General features: G+C 47.1%; 1 protein-coding gene across 2 annotated transcripts in view; it reads right to left on the bottom strand.

The window, feature by feature from the left end:
* The window catches only part of ERP44 (endoplasmic reticulum protein 44), a 380,772-nt gene that overhangs the window by 321,465 nt on the left and 32,066 nt on the right, over nt 1–27,241 (bottom strand). For both annotated transcript variants that reach the window (XM_069730447.1, XM_069730448.1), the window contains exon 2: nt 13,446–13,518. In XM_069730447.1, coding sequence (XP_069586548.1) covers nt 13,446–13,518 — 73 coding nt within the window. The remainder of the gene's footprint in view (nt 1–13,445; nt 13,519–27,241) is intronic.

The following is a 27,241-nucleotide window of genomic DNA, read 5'->3' as shown; positions in this document are numbered from 1 at the left end:
GTAGCAACGATATCGTTAATGAAATCGTTCTGTGTGACAGCGACCAACGATCAGGCCCCTGCTGGGAGATCGTTGGTCGCTGAACAAAGTCCAGAACTTTATTTCGTCGCTGGACTCCTGCTGACATCGCTGGATCGGCGTGTGTGACACCGATCCAGCGATGTCTTCACTGGTAACCAGAGTAAACATCGGGTAACTAAGCGCAGGGCCGCGCTTAGTAACCCGATGTTTACCCTGGTTACCATGCTAAAAGTAAAAAAAAAAAACAGTACATACTTACCTACCGCTGTCTGTCCTCCAGCGCTGTGCTCTGCACTCCTCCTGTACTGTCTGTGAGCCGGAAAGCAGAGCGGTGACGTCACCGCTCTGCTTTCCGGCTCACAGACAGTACAGGAGGAGAGCAGAGAAGCAGAGCACAGCGCTGGAGGACAGACAGTGGTAGGTAAGTATCTAGTGTTTGTTTTTTTTTTACTTTCAGCATGGTATCCAGGGTAAACATCGGGTTACTAAGCGCGGCCCTGCGCTTAGTTACCCGATGTTTACCCTGGTTACCGGCATCGTTGGTCGCTGGAGAGCGGTCTGTGTGACAGCTCTCCAGCGACCAAACAGCGACGCTGCAGCAATCCGGATCGTTGTCGGTATCGCTGCAGCGTCGCTTAATGTGAAGGGGCCTTAAGTTATTATGGACATTTATGGACGGTATCATGCTGTAACATTAACAATTGCAAGATATTGAACTTCACACAATGAAAACCTTTCTTCCTGGCTGATTATTATAATACAGTTTAATCATGCATGTTAACTATAGATGCTTTAGGGTACCTATATATTTTGTGTTATTGTTTGCAAATTACCATGTGTTGCATAATAATATAGTGCTCTGTCTTACATACACTGTGTTCCACATTATTATGCAAATTTGATTTAAGTGTCACAAAGATTGGATCACTGAAATCAATCTTAAACACATGTGATAATTTTCCAGGTGATTCAAAATAAAGGAAAACTACCATATATACTCGACTATAAGCCGAGATTTTCAGCCCATTTTTTGAAAGTCCCCCTCTTGGCTCATACTCGAGTCATATACCGGGAGGCCGGCAGGGGAGGGGGAGCGGGGGCTGTGTAGTTATACTTACCTGCTGCGGCGCGGTCCCTGCAGTCCCTGGCTTCCCCGACGCTGCAGATTCTTCCTGTACTGCAGATTCTTCCTGTACCGAGTGGTCACATGGCACCGCTCATTACAGAAATGAATAGGCGGCTCCACCTCCCATAGGGGAGGAGCCGCATATTCATTGCTGTAAATGATCGGTAACTGTGACCGCTCAATTACAGGAAGAAGCTGCAGCGCCGGGGAAGCCAGGGACTGCAGGGACCGCGCCAGGAGCAGGTGAGTATACGGGGAGCGCAGCGCTGCGCTATATTTACCTGCTCCTTGCTCCAGTGCGGCTCCCGTTTGCAGCGTCCTCTAGCAGTGACGCTCAGGTTAGAGGGCGCGGTGACGTAGTCAGTGCGCGCCCTCTGCTGAGCGTCAGTACTGGAGACGGAGTCGCATGAGGAGCAGGTAAATATTGAAAGCGCTGGCATCCTGAGCAAGAGGTGAGTATGTGATTTTTTTTTTTTTATTGCAGCACCAGCAGCATTCTATATGGCACAGCTTTTTAAGGAGCATCTATGGGGCCATAATCAGCGGTGCAGAGCAATATACATGGCACAGCTTTATATGGAGCATCTATGGGGCCATAATCAACGGTGCAGAGCACTATATATGGCACAGCTTTATAAGGAGCATCTATGGGGCCATAATCAACGGTGCAGAGCAATATATATGGGGCACAGCTTTATAAAGGAGCATCTATGGGGCCATAATGAATGGTGCAGAGCAATATATATGGGGCACAGCTTTATAAAGAAGCATCTATGGGGCCATAATCAACGGTGCAGAGCATTATACTGTATATGGGGCACAGCTTTATAAGGAGCATCTATGGGGCCATAATCAACGGTGCAGAGCAATATATGGCACAGCTTTATGAGGAGCATCTATGGGGCCATAATCAACGGTGCAGAGCAATATATGGCACAGCTTTATGTGGAGCATCTATGGGGCCATAATGAACGGTGCAGAGAATTCTATATAGCACAGTTGTATATGGAGCATCTATGGGGCAATAATGAACGGTATGGAGCATCTATTTTTATTTTTGAAATTTACCAGTAGCTGCTGCATTTCCTACCCTAGGCTTATACTCGAGTCAATAAGTTTTCCCAGTTTTTTGTGGCAAAATTAGGGGGGTCGGCTTATACTCTGGTCGGCTTATACTCGAGTATATACGGTACTTAACCCCTTTACCCCCAAGGGTGGTTTGCACGTTAATGACCGGGCCAATTTTTACAATTCTGACCACTGTCCCTTTATGAGGTTATAACTCTGGAACGCTTCAATGGATCCTGGTGATTCTGACATTGTTTTATCGTGACATATTGTACTTCATGACAATGGTAAAAATTCTTTGATAGTACCTGCGTTTATTTGTGAAAAAAACGGAAATTTGGCGAAAATTATGAAAATTTCGCAATTTTCCAACTTTGAATTTTTATGCAATTAAATCACAGAGATCTGTCACACAAAATACTTAATACGTAACATTTCCCACATGTCTACTTTACATCAGCACAATTTTGGAACCAAAATTTTTTTTTGTTAGGGAGTTATAAGGGTGAAAAGTTGACCAGCAATTTCTCATTTTTACAACACCATTTTTTTTTTTAGGGACTACATCTCATTTGAAGTCATTTTGAGGGGTCTATATGATAGAAAATACCCAAGTGTGACACCATTCTAAAAACTACACCCCTCAAGGTACTCAAAACCACATTCAAGAAGTTTATTAACCCTTCTGGTGCTTCACAGGAATTTTTTGAATGTTTAAATAAAAATGAACATTTAACTTTTTTTCACAAAAAATTTAATTCAGCTCCAATTTGTTTTATTTTACCAAGGGTAACAGGAGAAAATGGACCCCAAACATTGTTGTACAATTTGTCCTGAGTACGCTGATACCCCATATGTGGGGGTAAACCACTGTTTGGGCGGATGGGAGAGCTCGGAAGGGAAGGAGCGCCATTTGACTTTTCAATGCAAAATTGACAGGAATTGAGATGGGACGCCATGTTGCGTTTGGAGAGCCACTGATGTGCCTAACCATTGAAACCCCCCACAAGTGACACCATTTTGGAAAGTAGACCCCCTAAGGAACTTATCTAGAGGTGTGGTGAGAGCTTTGACCCACCAAGGGCTTCACAGAAGTTTATAATGGAGAGCCGTAAAAATAAAACAAAAATTTTTTCCCACAAAAATTGTTTTTTAGCCCCCAGTTTTGTATTTTCCCGAGGGTAAGAGGAGAAATTTGACACCAAAAGTTGTTGTCCAATTTGTCCTGAGTACGCTGATACCCAATATGTTGGAGGGAACCACCGTTTGGGCGCATGGGAGGGCTCGGAAGGGAAGGAGTGCCATTTGGAATGCAGACTTAGATGGAATGGTCTGCAGGCGTCACATTGCGTTTGCAGAACCCCTAATGTACCTAAACAGTAGAAACCCCCCAACAAGTGACCCCATATTGGAAACTAGACCCCCCAGGGAACTCATCTAGATGTGTTGTGAGAACTTTGAACTCCCAAGTGTTTCACTACAGTTTATAATGCAGAGCCATAAAAATAAAAAATCTTTTTTTTCCCACAAAAATTATTTTTTAGCCCCCAATTTTGTATTTTCCCAAGGGTAACAGGAGAAATTGGACCCCAACAGTTGTTGTCCTATTTGTCCTGAGTACGCTGATACCCCATATGTTGGGGTAAATCCCTGTTTGGGCACACGGGAGAGCTCGGAAGGGAAGAAGCACTGTTTTACTTTTTCAACGCAGAATTGGCTGGAATTGAGATCGGACGCCATGTCACGTTTGGAGAGCCCCTGATGTGCCTAAACAGTGGAAACCCCCCAATTATGACTGAAACCCTAATCCAAACACACCCCTTACCCTAATTCCAACGGTAACCCTAACCACACCTCTAACCCTGACACACCCCTAACCCTAATCCCAACCCTATTCCAAACTGTAAATGTAATCTAAACCCTAACTGTAACTTTAGCCCTAGCCCTAACCCTAGCCCTAATGGGAAAATGGAAATAAATACATTTTTTTAATTTTTCCCTAACTAAGGGGGTGATGAAGGGGGGTTTGATTTACTTTTATAGTGGTTTTTTAGCGGATTTTTATGATTGGCAGCCGTCACACACTGAAAGACGCTTTTTATTGCAAAAAATTTTTTTTGCATTACCACATTTTGAGAGCTATAATTTTTCCATATTTTGGTCCACAGAGTCATGTGAGGTCTTGTTTTTTGCGGGACGAGTTGAAGTTTTTATTGGTAACATTTTCGGGCACGTGACATTTTTTGATCGCTTTTTATTCCGATTTTTGTGAGGCAGAATGACCAAAAACCAGCTATTCATGAATTTCTTTTGGGGGAGGCGTTTATACCGTTCCGCGTTTGGTAAAATTGATAAAGCAGTATTATTCTTCGGGTCAGTACGATTACAGCAACACCTCATTTATATCATTTTTTTTATGTTTTGGCGCTTTTATACGATAAAAACTATTTTACAGAAAATAATTATTTTTGCATCGCTTTATTCTCAGGACTATAACCTTTTTATTTTTTTGCTGATGATGCTGTATGACGGCTCGTTTTTTGCGGGACAAGATGACGTTTTCAGCGGTACCATGGTTATTTATATCTGTCTTTTTGATCGCGCGTTATTCCACTTTTTGTTCGGCGGTATGATAATAAAGCGTTGTTTTTTGCCTTTTTTTTTTTCTTACGGTGTTTACTGAAGGGGTTAACTAGTGGACCAGTTTTATAGGTCGGGCCGTTACGGACGCGGCGATACTAAATATATGTACTTTTATTGTTTTTTTTAATTTAGATAAAGAAATTTATGGGAATAATATATATATTTTTTTTTTCATTATTTAGGAATTTTTTTTTTTTATTTTTTTTTTATACATTTGGAAAAAATTTTTTTTTACTTTGTCCCAGGGGGGGACATCACAGATCGGTGATCTGACAGTGTGCACAGCACATTGTAAGATCACCGATCTGAGAGCACTGCAGGCTGCTTCACAGTGCCTGCTCTGAGCAGGCTCTGTGAAGCCACCTCCCTCCCTGCAGGACCCGGATCCGCGGCCATCTTGGATCCGGGCCTGGAGCAAGCAGGGAGGGAGGTAAGACCCTCGCAGCAACGCGATCACATCGCGTTGCTGCGGGGGGCTCAGGGAAGCCCGCAGGGAGCCCCCTCCCTGCGCGATGCTTCCCTGCACCGCCGGCACATCGCGATCATCTTTGATCGCGGTGTGCCAGGGGTTAATGTGCCGGGGGCGGTCCGTGACCGCTCCTGGCACATAGTGCCGGATGTCAGCTGCGATAGGCAGCTGACACCTGGCCGCGATCGGCCACGCTCCCCCCGTGAGCGCCGCCGATCGCGCTGGACGTACTATCCCGTCCGTGGTCATAGGGGCCCACCCCACCTCGACGGGATAGTACGTCCGATGTCAGAAAGGGGTTAAAAATGATGTTCCACATTATTAAGCAGGCCACAGTTTTCAAGTAACATGGGAAAGAAAAAGGATCTCTGCTCCCTAAAAGCATCAAATAGTGCAATGCCTTGGTCAAGGGATGAAAACATTAGATATTTCCCTAAAACTTAAGCGTTATCATTGTACAGTTAAGAGATTTGTGGCTGAATCTGAGCACAGATCTGTTCGTGCTGATAAAGGCATAATGAAGACAAATTCATGGGATTAAGAGAGCAGCTGCCAAAATACCATTACAAAGCAGCAAACAGTTATTTGAAGCTGCTGGTGCCTCTGGAGTCCCCCGAACCTCAAGGTGTAGGATCCTTCAAAGGCTTGCTGTGGTGCATAAACCTAATATTCAGCCACCCTTAAAAAGTGTTCACAAGCAGAAATGGTTAAAGTGGGCCCAGACATACATGAACACTAATTTCCAAATAGTCTTGTTTACTGAGGAGTGTCAAGCAACCCTGGATGGTCCAGACTGTGGGAGTAGTGGATGGTTGGTGGATTGCCAAGGCGGTGGAGGAGTCACATTTTGGGCCAGAATCATAGGGAAACAGCTGATAGGACGCTTTAAGGTTCCTGAAGGTGTGAAAATGACCTCTGCAAAGTATTTAGAGTTTCTGACCGACAACTTTCTTCCATGGTCTAAAAAGCAGAAACGTGCCTTCAGGAGCAAAATCATCTTCATGCATGACAATGCATCATCTCATGCTGCAAAGAATACCTCTGAGTCATTGGCTGCTATGAGTATAAAAGGAGATAAACTCATGGTTTGGCCACCATCTTCACCTAACCTCAACCGTACAGAGAACCTATCATCAAGCAAAAGATGAGTGTGGGAGGCAGTTCACATCAAAACAGCGGCTCTGGGAGGCTATTCTGACTTCATACAAAGAAATACAAGCAGAAACTCTCCAAAAACTCACAAGTTCAATGGATGCAAGAATTGTGAAGGTGATATCAAAGAAGGGGTCCTATGTTAACATGTAACTTGGCCTGTTAGGAGGTTTTGGAGTTAAATAGCTGTTTTGTTCAGTGAATGTGACCTCCTAATGCTGCAAATTTCACAAATAAGCATTTTCAGTTCTTTAAAACATATCAAATGTATAGAAATTCTACTGTGCCTAATAATTTGGAACAGTGCATTTTGAGTTTTTATTTTTTGGGGAGATTATACTGTTATAATTGGGAGGTTTCTTCAATAAAATTCGATGTATACTCTAACGGGTGATGACTTTTATTAGACTGACTCATTTGCACCAACCATTTAGGAAAATCTGAGAAAAACATCATTTGCATAATAATTTGGAACACAGTGTAGATTTACCTATGCCACATGTGATAGTTATGCCTTCTGCTGCTCTAGTTTCTATCTGCCACTAAATAAACCCACAATCAAATATTTATGTTGATATTAGACTACTTTTAATATATTGGAGCGATATCCTATGTATACTTGCTGTGCTGACCTAACTATTCGCATTTGCAAACTTTGATTAAATAGTTTCTGTACCTATCAGCCACAGTACGCATGCGCGTCATGATCCCTGTCCGCCCGTCGGCTTGCGGCGTCTCGCTGTGTCTCAGTGGTGGTCATGTGATATGACATCACGCGACACGTGACTCCGCTGCCACCGAGCGTCCGGTCACCATGACAGCACTTGCGTCGCAGTAAGTCGTCATCATCTCTCGAAGTGAACACATTGGCTGCCACAACAAAACGTTGCCTTTGCAGCAGCATGCTTCTTAACGTCCTCGGATGTCTGTTCATTAATGTATGGCGTTTTGATTGGTTCCCGGGGCTTTTCATACCCTCACTTCCCCCTCTATCTCCACCCCTTGAGAAAGGCTACATCGTTGAAATGCACATCGGGGAGGACGCCCGCGGACATATCCCTGGCATACTACGGGTAATGAATTTCACCATATGACTATTTACCATTTATGTCTTATGGAATATCAAATTTAAGCCGGGTTGCTGAATGCAATATATACATGACTATGATCTATATAACAATATTTACTCTTGAGAACCCATACCTTGGATATACTATATGTCTTGCGGACATCCTAACTTTTGGCATGTGCGAGTGGTTGTAACCCCTCCTTTTTTCTATTTTTTTGTCATCGTCACTTGATTGTTTAATAAATATATTTTTGATAATTTGAACTATACTTGGGAGTTTTTGGTCGTGTTTTTTCTTGTCGCATATACATACATATACAGTTAGGTCCATATATATTTGGACAGAGACAACATTTTTCTAATTTTGGTTATAGACATTACCACAATGAATTTTAAACAAAACAATTCAGATGCAGTTGAAGTTCAGACTTTCAGCTTTCATTTGAGGGTATCCACATTAAAATTGGATGAAGGGTTTAGGAATTTCAGCTCCTTAACATGTGCCACCCTGTTTTTAAAGGGACCAAAAGTAATTGGACAATTGACTCCAAGGCTATTTCATGGACAGGTGTGGGCAATCCCTTCGCTATGTCATTCTCAATTAAGCAGATAAAAGGCCTGGAGTTGATTTGAGGTGTGGTGCTTGCATTTGGAAGGTTTTGCTGTGAAGTAAACATGCGGTCAAAGGAGCTCTCCATGCAGGTGAAACAAGCCATCCTTACGCTGCGAAAACAGAAAAAACCCTTCCGAGAAATTGCTACAATATTAGGATTGGCAAAATCTACAGTTTGGTACATCCCGAGAAAGAAAGAAAGCACTGGTGAACTCATCAATGCAAAAAGACCTGGGCGCCCACAGAAGACAACAGTGGTGGATGATCGCAGAATTATCTCCATGGTGAACAGAAACCCCTTCACAACAGCCAACCAAGTGAACAACACTCTCCAGGAGGTAGGCATATCAATATCCAAATCTACCATAAAGAGAAGACTGCATGAAAGTAAAATACAGAGGGGTCACTGCACGGTGCAAGCCACTCATAAGCATCAAGAATAAAAAGGCTAGACTGGACTCTGCTAAAAAAAAAAATCTAAAAAAGCTAGCACCGTTCTGGAAGAACATTCTTTGGACAGATGAAACCAAGATCAACTTCTACCAGAAAGATGGAAAGAGAAAAGTATGGAGAAGGCGTGGTACAGCTAATCATCCAAAGCATACCACATCATCTGTAAAACACGGCAGAGGCAGTGTGATGGCTTGGGCATGCATGGCTGCCAGTGCCACTGGGTCACTAGTGTTTATTGATGATGTGACACAGGACACAAGCAGCCAAATGAATTCTGAGGTATTCAGAGACATACTGTGTGCTCAGATCCAGCCAAATGCAGCAAAACTGATTGGTCGTCGTTTCATACTACAGATGGACAATGACCCAAAACATGAAGCCAAAGCAACCCAGGAGTTTATCAAAGCAAAGAAGTGGAATATTTTTGAATGGCCAAGTCAGTCATCTGATCTCAACCCAATTGAGCATGCATTTCACTTGTTAAAGACTAAACTTCAGACAGGAAGGCCCACAAACAAACAGCAGCTGAAAACCACTGTAGTGTAGGCCTGGCAGAGCATCAAAAAGGAGGAAACACTGCGTCTGGTGATGTCCATGAGTTCAAGACTTCAGGCAGTCATTGCCAACAAAGGGTTTTCAACCAAGTACTAAAAATGGACATTTTATTTAAAAATTATTGAATCTGTCCAATTACTTTTGGTCCTTTTAAAAACAGGGTGGCACATGCTAAGGAGCTGAAACTCCTAAACCCTTCATCCAATTTTAATGTGGATACCCTCAAATGAAAGCTGAAAGTCTGAACTTCAACTGCATTGGAATTGTTTTGTTTAAAATTCATTGTGGTAATGTCTATAACCAAAATTAGAAAAATGTTGTCTCTGTCCAAATATATATGGACCTAACTGTATGAGTGTGTATGTATACATTTTATAACTCTGTCCGAAGCCTTTATAGACTGCACAAGCTGGACCCCATAGAGTGACGCTCCCAGGAGATCGCGGTATGCGTAAGCACTGAACGCACACCGCGATCTCCAACGGAGAAGCAGGAACGTGCCAGGAGGGTGAGTATAAGCTATATTCACCTGTCCCCTTCCAGCGCTGCCCGCCGCTCTGTCCTCCGGGTCCTCTGCCTGTGACGTTCACAGTTCAGAGGGCGCGATGACGCGCTTAATGCGCGCCGCCCTCTGATTGAACAGTCACAGCCAGAGGACCCGGAACACGGAGCGGCACGCAGCGCTGGATCAGGGCCAGGTGAATATAGCAAGTGTCGGGGGCCTGAGCTAGCGGCGACTCTGGCACCTGACCCCCACAGCGCGCCGCTGTCCCTGCCTGCTCAGGCCCCCCAGCACTCAGCGCCCAGCGACGATAGGGGAGTATGTTACTTTTTTTTTTATATATCGCAGCAGTATACGGGGTATATAATACTATGGAGCATCTTATTGGGGCCATCAACATTTATGGAGTAGTATACGGGGCATACAATACAATGGAGCATCTTATGGGGGCCATCAACATTTATGGAGCAGTATACGGGGCATACAATACAATGGAGCATCTTATGTGGACCATCAACATTTATGGAGCAGTATACGGGGCATACAATACAATGGAGCATCTTATGGGGGCCATCAACATTTATGGAGCAGTATACGGGGCATACAATACAATGGAGCATCTTATGGGGGACATCAACATTTATGGAGCAGTATACGGGGCATACAATACAATGGAGCATCTTATGGGGGCCATGAACCATAATGGAGCAGCATATGGGGCATATACTATGGAGCCTCTTATGGGGGCCATCAACCATAATAGAGCAGTATACGGGGCATATACTATGGGGCATATACTATGGAGCATCTTATGGGGGCCATCAACCACACATAGACAATTATATAGTAGATGTATATGTGTAAGGGTCACTTCCGTCTGTCTGTCTGTCCTTCTGTCACGGTTATTCATTCGCTGATTGGTCTCGGCAGCTGCCTGGCATGGCTGCCACGATCAATCAGCGACGGGCACAGTCCAGAAGAAAATGGCCGCTCCTTACTCTCCGCAGTCAGTGCCTGTCGCCCGCATACTCCCATCCGGTCAGGGCTCACAGAGTTAATGCCGGCGGTAACGGACCGCGTTATGCCACGGGTAACGCACTCCGTTACCGCCATTAACCCTGTGTGTCCCCAACTTTTTACTATTGACGCTGCCTATGCGGCATCAATAGTAAAAAATGTAATGTTAAAAATAATAAAAAAGAAAACTAGCTATACTCACCCTCTGTAGTCCGCTGAGCCGCTCGCGCCGGCCGCCATCTTCCGTTGTAGGTTCCGGTGGCAAAGATGGTATGGGAGAAGGACCTGTCATGACGTCACGGTCATGTGCACATACCAAACCTGGGACCAGAAGCTGCCATGGACTACAAGGGCTCCCTCGGAAAGGTGAGTATACGTTTATTTTTTATTTTTTAAACTGTGACAAACCTGGCTGGGCAATATACTACGTAGCTGGGCAATACGTAACTGACCAATATACTACGTGGCTCTGTGCTGTATACTACTTCGCTGTGCAATATACTACGTGGCTCTGTGCTGTATACTACGTAACTGGGCAACATACTACGTGGCTGCGCAATATACTACGTGGCTGCACAATATACTACGTCACTGGGGAATATACTACGTGGCTGCGCAATATACTACGTCACTAGGCAATATACTACGTAACTGGGCAATATACTACGTCACTAGGCAATATACTACGTAACTGGGCAATATAGTACGTCACTAGGCAATATACTATGTAACTGGGCAATATACTACGTCGCTGCGCAATATACTACGTGGTTGAGCAATATACTACGTGTCTGGGCAACTGCATGACAACTGTGGTAATACTGGATGCTGTTCCAATTTTGATTCATATATGGAGCATTATATCGGGCATCTATGGGGCCATAAAGAACTGCATGGAGGATTATATGGGGCATCTATGGGGCCATAATGAACTGCATGGAGCATTATATGGGGCATCTATGGGTCCCCTGAGGAAGAAGAGGGTCAGAAACGTGCGTTGGAGTGTGTGCGCGGACCCCGGGAGCCTCAACACCTGTGCAGCTTTGGAACGTAATGCCCACATCCAGTTTAGTCATGTTTTGACAGCTTAATGCTTGTATCCTATTATGCTGCCTTTGATAGCTTTATTCAGTTGTTTCTTAAATAGATACATGTAGTCTGTGATTTCAGACATGCACATACTGTATAGTTGTATTTTCTCCTACACCGTCTTTTGTTGATGGGGAGTTATTTATGTGATAGCCATCAGGTGTTGTGTGGTTCCCTGGGCCCGCTCACACGTGCTTGTTGTTTTACCTTTTTATAGTGGTTGCATTCCATACACACCATGTTCTGGAATCTGTATATTTTTCTGTCCTATATATTTTTTTTCAATAAAGAATTTTCATGTGACTGTATAAATGGACTTCCTTGGTCGTTTTTTCTGGCTTTTTTGCCTTCCCCCTTGTATATTTATATTTAGGGACTTGTCCGTATTACTATGTCCAATACTTTTCAGCAGGCTGGCATTATGGCTATAATAACTTTCATCTTTCAATATTGATTGCTCTTTTTATGGTATCTGCCATGCTGATTGTTATTGTGAGTGTTTTGACTACCACAGCATGCTATTCCATCCGGTTTGCGTTTAGGTGGGCCATCATTTATTTTTCAACAGGACAATGACTCCAAAAACACCTTCAGGCTGTATAACGGATATTTGAGGAAGAAGGAGAGTGATGGGGTGCTACACCAGATGACCTGGCCTCCACAGTCACCAGACCTGAACCCAATCGAGATGGTTTGGGGTGAGATGGACCGCAGAGTGAAGGCAAAAGGGCCAACAAGTGCTAAGCATCTCGGGGAACTCCTTCAAGATTGTTGGAAGACCATTTCCGGTGACTACCTCTTGAAGCTCATCAAGAGAATGCCAAGAGTGTGCAAAGCGGTTATCAAAGAAAAAGGTGGCTACTTTGAAGAACCTAGAATATAAGACATTTTCAGTTGTTTCACACTTTTTTGCTAAGAATATAATTCCACATGTGGTAATCCAGTCTTGATGCCTTCAGTGTGAAAAACAAACTCCGAGCACTTAAAAATACTCGGAGGACCCCCGAGCGTGCTCGAGAAATCTTGACTAACGAGTATATTCGCTCATCACTAATATTTATTATTGTAATGGGCATATACATTGCAGTTTTTTCTACCACATGTCATTTTACTGCATATAAATCAACTAAAGAAGAAGTTCTAGTCACATTTGTCATCACTGCATCTTGTACTCTTAAAGCATTTTCTTTTTTTTAGGAAAGTGACTACAGGTGTAAAATTTGCCTACAGGGGCGCAGGACCGATATAGGGTATAATTAATTTTTTGTCTATAATTTAGGTCTCATTTGCATAAGACAGAATACTGAAAAATCGCCCTGGCTTCCAGAGGTACAGACAGGTGTTATGCCAGGCTTCCAGTTAATTATTCTCTTGTGCATCAGTCCACAGCCCATTTATGCATTTTTTTTTTAATAAATCAAGGACCATGACCAGTCAACCACTGATGTAACATATTCTGGGAAACAGCTAATAGAAAACTATGGGATAATATCTGGCATTTTACTAGAAATCCTGTGGCACATCAAAAAATTTAAAAAAAAAGTAAAAATAAAAAACAAGAGGGTAAAAACAGCATGAAAATAAAGAAGGTGACAAGAGCAAAAGTAACAAGAAATAAAAAAGCACAACAAAAGAAGATTTTTTTTTTTTTTTTTAAAGATAACTTACCTAATGTGTCATCTATATTGCCGCTTTCTAAATTTATGATGTCACTTTTTGCTGGAGTGCAAGCCCATGCGGCCTGTAAAAGATAACAGTAATATCACAAATTAATCTCACATTTTTAATTGTTACAATTACAACTTCATTACATACTATGGCTGGTAGGAAAACAAACATTTGCATACATTAAGCATCCTATTAGAATGCAATCCGCAATTTTTGCGCACATGTTGCGTTTTTTCCACGGCGGAATCGTATTCCGGAAAAAAACACAGCATGTTCATTCTTTGTACGGGGATTCCGCACTCATAGGAATGCATTGATCAGCTTACTTTCCGCATGTGGCTATGCAAACCATGCGGGAAGTAAGTGGATCATGTGCAGTTGGTACCCAGGGTGGAGAAGAGGAGACTCTACTCCAGGCCCTGGGAACCATATATTAAAAAAAAAAAAAAAAAAAAAATCATGGTATTCTCACCTTCCGGCGTCCCCGGCAGTCTTCCCACTCCTCGCAATGCTTCCGTTCCCAATAATGCATTGCGAGAATGACCTGTGATGACGTAGCGGTCTCGCGAGACCACTACATCATCTGCAGTCATTGCTACAAAGCATTACTGGGACCGGAACATCGCGAGGAGCGGGAAGACTGCCGGAGACGCGGGAAGACTGCCGGAGACGCCGGAAGGTGAAAATATCATGAGTTTTTATTTTTCTTTATTATTTTTAACGTTCTATCTTTTTACTATTGATGCTGCATAGGCAGCATCAATAGTAAAAAGTTGGTCACACTTGTCAAACACTGTTTGACAAGTGTGACCAACCTGTCAGTTTTTCCAAGGGATGCTACAGATCGCTTGGAAAACGGTAGCATTCTGCAAGCAAATTGCTCTTGTAAAACGCTAGTGTTTAGCGGGAATATACATGCCAATTCCGCAAGCGATATACCCGGAGGAATTGCCGTGGAAATTTCTGCGGCAATTCTGCAACGTGTGCACTTAGCGTTATGCTAGCACACTAAACATAATGCTGAGCTGCTATGCAGCTTAAGTTTAGGGAGGTTACAGCACCAATGTAATATCTTTCAGATAAAGTTGCCAAGTGGAAGGGAGGGCACAGGCGAGGTAAGGCTTCTTTCACACTTCAGTCTTTCGGCGTCAGTCAAAAACCGCCATTTTCGTCAAATAGCGGATCCGCCATTTTTTTTTGGCGGATCCGCTATTTTCCCATTGACTTGCATTAGCGACGGATTGTGGCGGATGGTCGTCCGTTCCATCCGCCATGCGACGGATTCGTCGATATTGGGCGGACGTTGTCTAGACATTGACGGACTTTGTAACGTTTTTTGTCGCCGCCGAAAAGGCGGACCGCGGCGGATCCGTCGCGTCCGCCACTTTTTAGAATGGGCACCTATGGGCAACGGATCCGTCGCAATCCGCTTTTTGGCGGATCCGTCGCCCCAATCCGCTTTTTTAATTGAGCATGCTCCAAAAAGTGGATACTTTGCCCAGACAACCCAAAAACTATATAAAGAGGACAGGTCATTCCCAAATGTACCAGCCAGCAAGAGAGACCCTTCCATGCAAGAGAGACCCAGCCAGACCCTGCCAGCAAGACCTTGCCAGCCAGGCCCTGCCAGCCAGCCAGAGAGTAAGTGTAAAGCCCCTAAAGCTGCATCTATCCTTTTGTATAGTAGCTTAGAACTCTCTTTATACTTACAGATCCTAGGGACCAAGAGGGACGCAAGGGACGGACCAACCCAAGATTATTGAAAGAACAGGTCTTCTTCTGAGAACTCCCCAGCACATCATCAGCAAACTGAGGTGTCAATTTTTTTTTTTTTCTTAATACATTTTTTTTGGGGGTACAACTATGGTAATTGTATTTTAACCCTTTGTGTTTATTCTATATTCACAGGAATATGAAGCAGAGGGGCTTCCAGAAGGAGACGGGCAGGGTGGAGAAATACAAGGAGCGGGAGCGCATAGTGTAAGTTTTGCACAGATCGATCCTGACATACAACACACTACACCCAAAACAAACATTCAGCACAGCACACACAATACATATTCCTCTATCCAAGAACAATATTAATTAATTAATTTATTTTTTTGTTTTATTAGTCTTCACAATCCGGGGCTCGACGTAGAGTTCCTCAAAGCACCTCCCATAGTCGTCGGAATGATAATCGCGGCGGTCGCCGAAGAGTAAGTTCCTTTTTGTTTTGGTTTTTAGTAAACTGTAAAATTCATGTGGTGTAATCTTTCCTTTTTTATTATCTTTTTGTTAGGCTTCATAGCGTGCTCCCGAAAAAGATGACGAAGAGGAGGGCATCGATGTGGACACCCTCATCCAAGAAGTACAAAGTCGGGAGCCGCTGTGGAACATGTCGGACCGCCGCCATGCTGACCAGTTAATCACCCGACGGCTATGGGAGGAAGTGTGCAGTGCTGTTCTTGATAACTGGGAGGAACTCGATGCTGGGGCCCAGGATCTAGCGCGTAAGTATTCACACTTCATAACCTTATGTTAGCATTATTTAATGTGGTGTATAGTAACCAATTTTTGCTTTCTCTTTCCAGGTAACAGGATTATTGTGCGGTGGCGGTCACTCAGGGATCGCTTCAAGAGGGAGTTTAATAAGGAGATGCAGGCCCCGAGTGGATCTAGAGGACGCAGGAGCAGATACAAACATGCCAGAGCCCTGTCGTTCCTCCGGTCGACGCTGCTGAGCAGAAGGTAAATATTCAACACCACATATTTTCAGTCAAACTGTAAAAATGTGTAACCTTCAATTTTTTTTGCAGTAAGGGCAATTGTAATAGCCAGATACTAATTTTTTTTTCTTCTTTAACAGCACTTTCTGCAGCACTCGGGAGCCTGCATCAGAGTTGCACCCCTCTGGAGCGATCCCTCAAGAGTCGGCCACCGGGGACCACATTGACCCCTCTGTTTCTGCACCTTCCCTTTCGTTTGATCCCTCAGACCCATCCACCAGCGCTGGAGCAGCAGGGTGGACCTAGCAATGCATGTAGCCGAAATAGCCGGTCTCAAAGCTCCTGTACAGGATTCCCATGCTCTTTTTAAAAGGGAATCAGCTTTCCGGTCAAGCGGGTCTTGCAAAGATCCCGAATCTTCTATAGGCAGTAAAGATTTCCTAGAAGTGGATGCCACTGCCGCATCTACTTTCAGGGCTTTTGACCATTTGGAGAAATCCTCATCATTTAAAGGGATAGCATCGTTTTGACGAAGACGGCGACCCTCTTTGCCCCTGGCTTTCCCACTCTTTTTTGACTAAATCCTTTATTGCTGGAATAACAGGAAAAAGCCGGATTACATACCGGTAATACTCTTTTACTGAGTCCACGACAGCACCCTACTGGAGGGATCCGCCCCACAGGAACAGGAAACCTACAGAAAGATAAAGGGGGGCGGTCCGCCTCTCCTCCTCAGTTTTGATTTCAGAGTACCCGGAGGACCGCCAATGTTAGGCAAATATTAAAAATCAAACTTATTTGCTCTATGTAAGATAAAGGAATTTTTAACTTATTAATATATACTATTTTAACGTAGGGAGGGATGTGAGAGGGTGCTGTCGTGGACTCACTAAAAGAGTATTACCGGTATGTAATCCGGCTTTTTCCCTTTCGCCACGACAGCACCCTACTGGAGATCTTTCAGAGACCATCACCTAGGGGGGGACCACCGTGCTGAGGACAGTCCTGCCAAAGTCTAGGTCAGAAGATGACGATCGGTCAAGCCTATAGTGGTTATAGAATGTAGAAGGATTTGACCAAGTTGCCGCCTTACATATAGCCTCAATTGGGACTTCTCCCCTTTCTGCCCAGGAGGATGCCATCGCTCTGGTAGAGTGCGCTGTTATGCCTTCCGGAGGGTTTTCTTTCCTCGCGGAATAGGCCAGTCTGATAGACTCGCTGATCCACCGAGATAACGTGCTTTTTGTCACTCCATGACCCTTCTTATGACCCTGGAAGGATATAAACAGAGCCCTACTCTGTCGCCAGCTGCCGGTCCTTTCAATGTACTTTAACTCTACTCTTTTAACATCTAGAGTGTGGTACTTCTGCTCTTCAGGAGTAGAGGGGTTACTGAAGAAAGTGGGTAAGATTATCTCTTGCGACCTATGGAATTTCTTTGCTACTTTGGGAAGGTAGGAAGGGTCAGGTTTAAGAATTAACTTATCTTGAAAGGTTAATAAAAAAGGTGGATCTATAGAGTGCTTGGATGTCACTGATTGTCCTAGCTGAAGTCAGTGCTACCAAGAGGGCCATTTTTAGTGATAGGTTTTTGATTGGTATTGAATCTATTGGTTCAAATGGAGAGTCTGTTAGGGCCTGTAAAACTAAATTTAAATCCCAGGGAGGAATTCTAGGTATATTAACCGGATTTATCCGTTCGCAGGCTGTAATAAATCGGGATACCCATCTATCCCCTGCAATGTTATGGCCATAGAGGGCTCCTAGTGCTGAGACATGAACCTTTAAGGTGTTTACAGTTAAACCTAGTTCTCTCCCTTTTTGAAGAAATTCCAGGATAGATTGTATCGGAATTTCTGATGTGTTGGAAGATGTATGAAATTGTAAGAATTTTTTCCATATTTTTGTATAAATTTTTGTGGTGGAAGGTTTTCTACTTTGGAGGAGTGTGTCAATTAAACCTTCCGAGAAACCCCTTGATCTTAGCATTTGCCTCTCAAATTCCAGGCCGTCAGATGTAGATTGTCCACTTGAGGGTGGAAAAACGGACCCTGGAAGAGAAGATTGGGTGTCGAGGGGAGGACCCAAGGATCCGAGACTGACATGGTTTGCAGCCACGAGAACCATGGTCTCTTGGGCCAGAATGGAGCTATTAGTATCACTCTCGCTCCTTCTCTGATTTTGCGTATGACCTGTGGTAGTAATATGATCGGGGAAAAGGCGTATGCTAGACCGAACTGCCACCGGGCTTGGAGAGCGTCCAGAATGTCCGGATGATCCGCTGGAGATAAGGAGGCAAATTTTCTGACTATCTGGTTTCTTTCTGTGGCAAAGAGATCTATTTGAGGACGACCCCATAGGGATACTATGTCCTGAAAGACCTGATTGTTTAGGCACCACTCTCCCTGTCTCAAGGTGTGCCGACTTAGGAAGTCTGCCTGCTGGTTGCTTTCCTTTCTTATATGGAGCGCAGTAAGGGATGCTAGGTGACTTTCCGCTAGATCCAAGATTTGCCCAGCAGAAGACATCAGAGTCCCTGATCGAGTGCCTCCTTGCCTGTTTAGATACTCCACTGTGGTGGTGTTGTCGGAAAGGATTCTGACGTCTCTTCCTCGATGCTGTGGGAGAAAATAATATAAGGCGTATTTTACCGCATTCAATTCTTTAAGGTTAGATGAGTCGTAGCGTTCTTCCATGTTCCATAACCCTTGGCAAAAATCATTTCCCATATGAGCGCCCCATCCATGAGGACTGGCGTCAGTGGTTATGATATGAGATGGTGTTACCACCCACGGAACACCGCTCATTAAATGGTCTGGATCTAGCCACCATGTTAAGGAAGTTAAAACCTCCTCTGACAAGGTTATTTTTGCACTTAGGTGACCCAATAACCGTCTTTCTTCTTGCAAAATTTGATGTTGTAGCGCCCGGGTATGATATTGGGCCCATTTAACTGCAGGTATACAAGAAATAAGGGATCCTAGCAATAACATAGCTTGTCTTAGGGATATATACGTGGACTCTGTATTGCAGCTGTGACTTTGTGTCTGATAAGTAGTATCTTTACCTGAGGCAGAAGACACTTTTGGGTTATGGAGTCTAGATGGAACCCCAAGAACACTTGACGGGAAAGTGGAGTAAGTCTGGATTTGTTGGTATTGATAATCCAACCTAGATCCTGTAGAGAGGAAATCGCGCGAGTCAGGCGGTCAGCACATTGAGTACCTGAATTTCCTATAACCAAAAAGTCATCCAAGTAAGGTACAATTAGCGTTTCTTTTTGACGGAGATAGGCCATCACCTCTAGCATTATCTTGGTGAAGATTCTTGGCGCTGTAGGAAGGCCGAAGGGCATGGCTACGTATTGGAAATGACGAATTTTGCCGTTGATTGTCAATGCTACCCTGAAGAATTTTTGGTACCGGTCATGAATAGGGAGATAATAAGCATCTTTTAAATCAATGCCCCCCATCATACAGCCTGGAAAGAGGAGTTTTATAGTGGACCTAATGGATTCCATTTTAAATGTGTGGTTTTTGATAAAGGAATTTAGTTTTTTGAGGTTTATAATTGTCCTGAATGAACCGTCCGGTTTGGAAATCAGGAATAAGGGAGAGTAGAATCCTCTAACTTCTTGACCTTCAGGAACCCGGACCAAGACTCGCTTTGATAAGAGGGTTTGAATTTCAAGCTCCAGAGCCTGTTGTTGTACAGGCGAGCTGAGGGATGTTATAATATATGACTCGTGGGGAACACGAGAGAATTGTAATCTGATTCCATCTCGAACGATAGTTAAAACCCACGAACTGGATGTTATTTTTTCCCACTGAGTGGCGAAAAATTTCAATCTACCGCCTACTGGTATATCATCAGTACTTGTTATCCTTTGGGGGATTAGATCTTCTGAACATGGTACCTCTCTGTTTATCTTCTTTAGTGGTCCATGCAGTTGATCTGTCTGTTTGCCTTCTCTTGCCGAATGGCCTCCTCTTAAAGGTTCTCCTATAAAAGGGGATAGAAGAATCAGGAAAAACTTTTTTCCTGTCTTTCGCTTTGTCTAATATGCCGTATAAGGCTTTGCCAAAGAGGAACTCACCCTCACATGGGATTGCGCATACTTTTGATTTTGACTGCGCATCGTTTTTCATCCATAATGCACGTCTTGCATTGTTTACAAGACCTGCAGATCTAGCCGCCAACCGGAGAGAGTCCGCGGAAGTATCCGCCATAAAGGCTGCTGCGCCTCGTATTAAAGGGATAGCGGCCCGTAATTTTTCCCTTGAGACTTTCTTCTCAATTTGCTGGTCTAATTGATCAATCCAGATGAGCATTGATCTGGCGGTGCAGGTACTTGCTACTGCTGGTTTGAAAATGCCAGTCGTTGCCTCCCAGGATCTTTTTAGGGAGGACTCGGCCTTACGATCCAGAGGGTCAGAGAGCATACCCGCATCTTCTACGGGTAAGGAGGACTGTCTAGATGTAGAGGCTACAGCGGCGTCAACCTTAGGGACTTTAGTCCATGTGAGATACTCCTCGTCACTGAACGGATATTTACGTTTTGACGCTGAGGGTAGGAAGCTTCTCTGATCCTGTTTCTCCCACTCCTTTCTTTTTAGCGCTTTTACTGCTGGGATAACCGGAAAACATCTCCTTTTTCTCTCTGTCAAACCCGCAAACATAATGTCTTGCGCGGTTTGTGCACCCTTCGTTTCCTCACACCCCATAGTATCTCTTATCGATTTGACTAAATTGTCCACACTCTCCACCGGAAAACAAGAACGTCCCTCAATCTCAGATGATGAAGACGATGATGCGGATGACAGGGAGACTTCTGAGCCTACAGCTTGGTCACTATCCGAATCAGACGAAGGTGTTGGCATTTTAGATTTGTGAGGTTTATCATGAGACATGGCTCTCAATTCCTCCCTGATAATAGCACGCAAGTCCGTAACGGACACTGCTGCTCCTTGTGTGGTTTCAGTTATACAGTCCTTGCAGAGTCTCTTAGGGTATGAGTCTGGTAGGGGCTGGCAACATAAGGCGCACTCCTTATTTTTTGTTTTTTGTCGCTTTTTAGCCTGATCAGAGTTTAAAGAGAAGGAGGAAGAAAAAAGAAAGAGGGGGAGACTATTAGCTTAATAGGCAGAGTTGGACACACTCACCCAGTGAAGCAATTAATACCGGATCAGAAGCCCGAGATCCTGTCCTAGATCTAACCACCGAGACGCTCTTATGACCGGTGTCTGAAGATCCTTTGCTGGCACGATCCTTGGCGGGGGGTACTTGGTCTCCTGCTTTAGGGTCCATGGCACCTGGGGATGACATCTTTATTGCCAAATAATGGTGCCAATTTGATTTATATAGGGCGTTTTTTCCCCTCTTTCTTTTTTTTTTCTCTTTTGTGGCATTGCGCATGCACAAAAAGCCGCGCTTCCCCCCACCGCTGAATCCAGCCAGGATGCCCCGGAAGTTTAAACCACTACTTCCGGGCAATCCTTGGTGGCGGTCGGCGCATGCACAGTCCGGAATTTTTACCTCGGACTTACTTCCGGAACGCTCCCAGGACTCCAGCACTTGCTGCCGCCACCCTAATTCGGAGGTGATGCCAGGCGGCCTCACCCGGACCTGGCCATCATCCGGGGCTCCTTACCAGACGAGGAGGGAGCCGTCAAACGGATCTCCCCCGACGCTGCCTCTGGACTGCAGCCCCTGCCGTTCCAAAAGATACCGCACAGGCGGCGTGCATATCCAGGTATTCTTTCCGTAGAAATCCTGCCATCCCGCAGGAACAGGAAACCTAAACTGAGGAGGAGAGGCGGACCGCCCCCCTTTATCTTTCTGTAGGTTTCCTGTTCCTGTGGGGCGGATCCCTCCAGTAGGGTGCTGTCGTGGCGAAAGGGAAAAGATGGTCTTTTTCTTTCAGACAGGCCAGCAAACATCACGTCCTGTGGTGTTTTAAGGATTTTTGTATCTTCAAAACCCATGGTGTTACGTACTGATTTGACTAGATTGTCAATATTGTCTGTAGGAAAGCATGTATCCTGCTCACCCTCTGAGGATATAAACTCTTGGGAACCGTCCGAATCCTTATCCTCAACATCAGAGGATTGTTCAGATCTAGGAGAGTTATATTTCTTCCTACTCTCAGGAATTTTATCCGAGCTTCAAAAGGCTCGTAATTCTTCTCTAATCATGCTTCTTATATCTTCCGACCTTATTGAAGACTCCTCACGTAAGGTACCTTCACACTAAACGATATCGCTAGCAATCCGTGACGTTGCAGCGTCCTCGCTAGCGATATCGTTTAGTTTGACACGCAGCAGCGATCAGAATCCTGCTGTGATGTCGTTGGTTGGGGCTAGAGGGCCAGACTTTTCTTTGGTCGCTGGCTCTCCCGCTGACATCGCTGAATCGGCGTGTGTGACACCGATTCAGCGAGGTCTTCGCTGGTAACCAGGGTAAACATCGGGTTACTAAGCGCAGGGCCGCGCTTAGTAACCCGATGTTTACCCTGGTTACCATCCTAAAAGTAAAAAAAACAAACGCTACATACTTACCTACCGCTGTCTGTCCCCGGCGCTCAACTTCTCTGCACTCCTCCTGCTCTGGCTGTGAGCACAGCGGCCGGAAAGCAGAGCGGTGACGTCACCGCTCTGCTTTCCGGCTGCCCAGCGCTCACAGCCAGTGCAGGAGGAGTGCAGAGAAGCTGAGCGCCGGGGACAGACAGCGGTAGGTAAGTATGTAGCGTTTGTTTTTTTTACTTTTAGGATGGTAACCAGGGTAAACATCGGGTTACTAAGCGCGGCCCTGTGCTTAGTAACCCGATGTTTACCCTGGTTACCGGCATCGTTGGTCGCTGGAGAGCGGTCTGTGTGACAGCTCTCCAGCGACCAAACAGCGACGCTGCAACGATCCGGATCGTTGTCTGGATCGCTGCAGCGTCGTTTAGTGTGAAGGTACCTTAAGGTGGATTCGATGCATGACTGGCACAGCTTCTTTAAATAAGTATCCGGGAGCGGCTGAGAGCATAAAGCACATTGCTTATGTTTAGATTTCCCTGTTCTTTTAGCCTAGGGAATTAGATAAAAGAGGGAAGTATAATCAGCCTAATAGGATAGACAAACACTCACCCCCGAAGCTGTTGTCATAATACCGGCTGAAGAGGAGGAGACGGAGGCACAGATGGAGGAGTCGACCGGTCCGATCTCTTTTCTCTGGCGCTCTTAGAAGATGACCTGCGGCTGCTGCTTGTCCGGCTAACAGGCGTTATAGCGGTGACTTCAGATGAAGGCAACGCTGTGTCCTGGGGAGATGCCATGATGGATGCCGGGTATCAGCGCCGGCGTCCTTTTGTAATGGGGGCCGCCATCTTCTTCCTGCCGCCCCCGGAAGTGACCACTACATCCAGGTGGCGGCTCTGCTGTACGCGCCTGCGCCTCCATCCAGCGATCGCGCAGGCGCCGTCCTCCTCCTGTATCACCCCGGAAGTTGTAGTAATACGTCCGGGGGACAAAACACTGGGCCACACGCTGCCTGTACGCCACCGAAGATGGCGTCACAGGCTCTCTTACCCCAGCGGTCCGGTCCCTGCAGGTCAGCTGGATGGACATCCGTGAGCCAGGCGACTCCCCGATCCTGGCCTCACGGTACCTGCCAGCAGAGGGGGGAAGCTGCCACAGGACCCCCGACGCTGCTTCCAGCTCTGGAGCCCTTGCCGTCCCTATACAGGTAAACTGCGCAAGCGGCATCCAGGCTGGGCATCCTCTTCTCTCCAGGTCTCCCGTAGGAACAGGAAACCAACTGTGGGAGCGAGGGGGACCGCCCCTTTTATTCTCTCCATAGGGTTTCCTGTTCCTAGGGGCGGATCCCCTCTCTTAAGTGGGTGCTGTCCTGGCGAAGAGAAAATGTTACTTAAGTGACATATCTGTGATTAAAGGGCATGAAAATTGCAAAATTTTGGCCAAATGTCTTTTTTTTCACAAATAAACGAAAGTAATATCAAATAAATTTTACCCCTGTCATGAATTACAATATGTCATGAGAAAACATTCACAGAACCACCAGGATCCATGGAAGCGTACCAGAGTTATTACCTCATAAAGGGACAGTGGTCAGAATTGTAAAAATTGGCTTGGTTAATAACATGCAAACAAGCGGCCGCCCTTCCCTGCCCCGCACACACACACTGCGCCATAAGCGGCCGCCCTTCCCTGCCCCGCACACACACACTGCACCATAAGCGGCCGCCCTTCCCTGCCCCGCACACACACTCTGCACCATAAGCGGCCGCCCTTCCCTGCCCCACACACACACACACTGTGCCATAAGCGGCCGCTGTTCCCTGCCCCGCACACACACACTGCGCCATAAGCGGGCGCCCTTCCCTGCACACACACTATTTGTTCCACTCATGGTTTTGGCTTGCAAATACTGATGTAAAATACTGACCAAATACTGCTAGTGTGACGGCAGCCTAAGCGGCCGCCCTTCCCTGCCACACGCACGCACACACACACTCTGCGCCATAAGCGATCGCCCGTCCCTGCTCCGCACACACACTCTGAGCCATAAGCGGACGCCCTTCCCTGCCCCGCACCCACACACTGCGCCATAAGCGGCCGCCCTTCCCTGCTCCACAAGCGGCCGCCCTTCCCTGCCCCACACTGCGCCATAAGCGGCCGCAATTCCCTGCCCCGCACACACACACAGCGCCATTAGCGGCCGCCCTTCCCTGCCCCGCACGCACACACACACACTGTGCCATTAGCGGCCGCCCTTCCCGGCACCGCACGCACACTCACACTGCGCCATTAGCGGCCGCCCTTCCCTGCTCCGCACACATACTGCGCCATTAGCGGCCGCACTTCCCTGCTCCGCACACACACTGCGCCATTAGCGGCCGCCCTTCCCTGCCCCGCACACACACACACTGCGCCATAAGCTGCCACCCTTCCCTTCCCCGCACACACACACTGCGCCATAAGCGGCCGCACTTCCCTGCCCCGCACACACACACAGCGCCATTAGCGGCCGCCCATCCCTGCTACACACACACACTCCGCCATTAGCGGCCGCCCTTCCCTGCTACACACACACACTCCGCCATTAGCGGCCGCCCTTCCCTGCTACACACACTGCGCCATAAGCGGCCGCCCTTCCCTGCCCCGCACACACACAGCGCGCCATAAGCGGCCGCCCTTCCCTGCTCCGCACACACACTGCGCCATAAGCAGCCGCCCTTCCCCGCACACACACACTGCGCCATAAGCGGCCGCCCTTCCCTGCTCCGCACACACACTGTGCCATAAGCGGCCGCCCTTCCCTGCTCCGCACACACTGCGCCATTAGCGGCCGCCCTTCCCTGCCCCGCACACACACACTGCGCCATGATCGGCCGCCCTTCCCTGCCCCGCACACACACACTGCGCCATAAGCGGCCGCACTTCCCTGCCCCGCACACACACACAGCGCCATTAGCGGCCGCCCCTCCCTGCCCCGCACGCACACACACACACACACACACACACTGCGCCATTAGTGGCCGCCCTTCCCTGCCCCGCACACACACACACTGCGCCATTAGCGGCCGCCCTTCCCTGCCCCGCACACACACACACACTGCGCCATTAGCGGTCGCCCTTCCCTGCCCCGCGCACACAGACACACACACACACACACTGCGCCATAAGCGGCCGCACTTCCCTGCTACACACACACACACTGCGCAATTAGCGGCCGCCCTTTCCTGCCCCGCACACACTGCGCCATTAGCGGCCGCCCTTCCCTGCTACACACACACAGCGCCATTAGCGGCCGCCCTTCCCTGCTACACACACACTCTGCGCCATTAGCGGCCGCCCTTCCCTGCTACACGCACACACACACTGCGCCATTAGCGGCCGCCCTTCCCTGCTACACACACTGCGCCATTAGCGGCCGCCCTTCCCTGCTACACACACACACACACTGCGCCATTAGCGGCCGCCCTTCCCTACTACACACACACACACTGCGCCATTAGCGGCCGCCCTTCCCTGCTACACACACACTGCGCCATTAGCGGCCGCCCTTCCCTACTACACACACTGCGCCATTAGCGGCCGCCCTTCCCTACTACACACACACACACTGCGCCATTAGCAGCCGCCCTTCCCTACTACACACACACACTGCGCCATTAGCGGCCGCCCTTCCCTGCTACACACACACACACTGGGCCATTAGCGGCCGCCCTTCCCTGCTACACACACACACACACACACTGCGCCATTAGCGGCCGCCCTTCCCTGCTACACACACACACACACACACTGCGCCATTACCGGCCGCCCTTCCCTGCTACACACACACACACACTGCGCCATTACCGGCCGCCCTTCCCTGCTACACACACACACACACTGCGCCATTAGCGGCCGCCCATCCCTGCTACACACACACACTGCGCCATTAGCGGCCGCCCTTCCCTGCTACACACACTGCGCCATTAGCGGCCGCCCTTCCCTACTACACACACTGCGCCATTAGCGGCCGCCCTTCCCTACTACACACACACTGCGCCATTAGCGGCCGCCCTTCCCTGCTACACGCACACACACTGCGCCATTAGCGGCCGCCCTTACCTGCTACACGCACACACACTGCGCCATTAGCGGCCGCCCTTACCTGCTACACGCACACACACTGCGCCATTAGCGGCCGCCCTTCCCTGCTACACACACACAGCGCGCCATTAGCGGCCGCCCTTCCCTACTACACACACACACACTGCGCCATTAGCAGCCGCCCTTCCCTACTACACACACTGCGCCATTAGCGGCCGCCCTTCCCTGCTACACACACACACACACTGCGCCATTAGCGGCCGCCCTTCCCTGCTACACACAATGCGCCATTAGCGGCCGCCCTTCCCTACTACACACACTGCGCCATTAGCGGCCGCCCTTCCCTGCTACACACACACACACACTGCGCCATTAGCGGCCGCCCTTCCCTGCTACACACACTGCGCCATTAGCGGCCGCCCTTCCCTACTACACACACTGCGCCATTAGGGGCCGCCCTTCCCTGCTACACACACACACACTG

The sequence above is a fragment of the Ranitomeya imitator genome, chromosome 6, assembly GCF_032444005.1.
Source record: "Ranitomeya imitator isolate aRanImi1 chromosome 6, aRanImi1.pri, whole genome shotgun sequence".
In the NCBI taxonomy this organism is placed as follows: Eukaryota; Metazoa; Chordata; class Amphibia; order Anura; family Dendrobatidae; genus Ranitomeya; species Ranitomeya imitator.
This window is presented reverse-complemented; position numbering and strand designations above follow the sequence as displayed.